At 38.1% G+C, this 954-nt stretch overlaps 1 protein-coding gene across 1 annotated transcript in view; it reads left to right on the plus strand.

Annotated features, from left to right (window-relative positions):
• Positions 1-551: 551 nt before the first annotated feature.
• Positions 552-954, plus strand: part of LOC102212285 (potassium channel, subfamily K, member 17) — an 18,537-nt gene continuing 18,134 nt past the window's right edge. Inside the window, exon 1 of the mRNA XM_013914225.1 lies at positions 552-611. Coding sequence (XP_013769679.1) covers positions 552-611 — 60 coding nt within the window. The remainder of the gene's footprint in view (positions 612-954) is intronic.

The following is a 954-nucleotide window of genomic DNA, read 5'->3' on the forward strand; positions in this document are numbered from 1 at the left end:
GGACTGTACAAACCACTGAGTCCCTTTAACTTGCTGGAGTGAAATCTCAGAAAAATGGTCTGAAGCATCATTTTTTCCTGCTTTGATTTTTGGAGTAAGACCAGTATACTTTCCTAGTGAGATTATGGTCTTAGTCACTAGTGTTATTCCAATAAAATACAACATGATGTTCAGTTTGTAAATGATGGTACTGTTATGTAAAGTATAAAGAGGATAAAAGGGTGGTGCTCCTTCATAACCATGTAATATCAGTTCAAAATTCAAGACGACAAAAATGTTGAACTCTTTGCTTTAAAACAGGAAATCACAAAACACTGGGTAACATCCAGTCCGTTTTTTATATGACAGAAACCAAAACAGAGCAAATATTTGACATCTGTTTGATTAATTTTTTCCAGATGCCTCTAAATAATTGGTAACCTTTGGCTGTGTAAGCCATATATGCCTAATGGTTGATGCTGTTTTCTTGATGTGTTGACATTTTTTTTAATTATTGTAACCTACGTGACTGAAAAACTAAATCCTGTTTAAGTTTCTCCTTAATAATCATAATGAGCACAGTCAGAGCCGAAACTTGGAATAGGCATGTGGGGAAACCCAAAGTTATAGAGGTAGGTGAGTCTGGGCTTGTGTACAGACTGGGATGAGATGGCCTGTGCTGCTGCTGGTCAAACATTAACTTCTGTTATGCTGACAAGATGTTGCTCCCTTATTAGTGGAAACAGTTGGAAGTGTATGTGTGTGCCCAGATGTCACTAATGGAGGTGAAGTAAGTTTGGCCATTACCCAGATAACCCATAAATTTACAGGACTCTGATCAACCAGAATGAGACCTGATAACCTATCGACTCAGAGCTTCACCAAACATTAGCCTGCCCTTATCCTGCTGTGATGTAGAAATGCTTTCTCCTTAAGCAAACCGATTTCGTTGCCTGTTTTCAAAAAGAATCTCAC

Source organism: Pundamilia nyererei, unplaced genomic scaffold (genome assembly GCF_000239375.1).
Source record: "Pundamilia nyererei isolate P.nyererei 1_Seehausen unplaced genomic scaffold, PunNye1.0 scaffold00179, whole genome shotgun sequence".
In the NCBI taxonomy this organism is placed as follows: Eukaryota; Metazoa; Chordata; class Actinopteri; order Cichliformes; family Cichlidae; genus Pundamilia; species Pundamilia nyererei.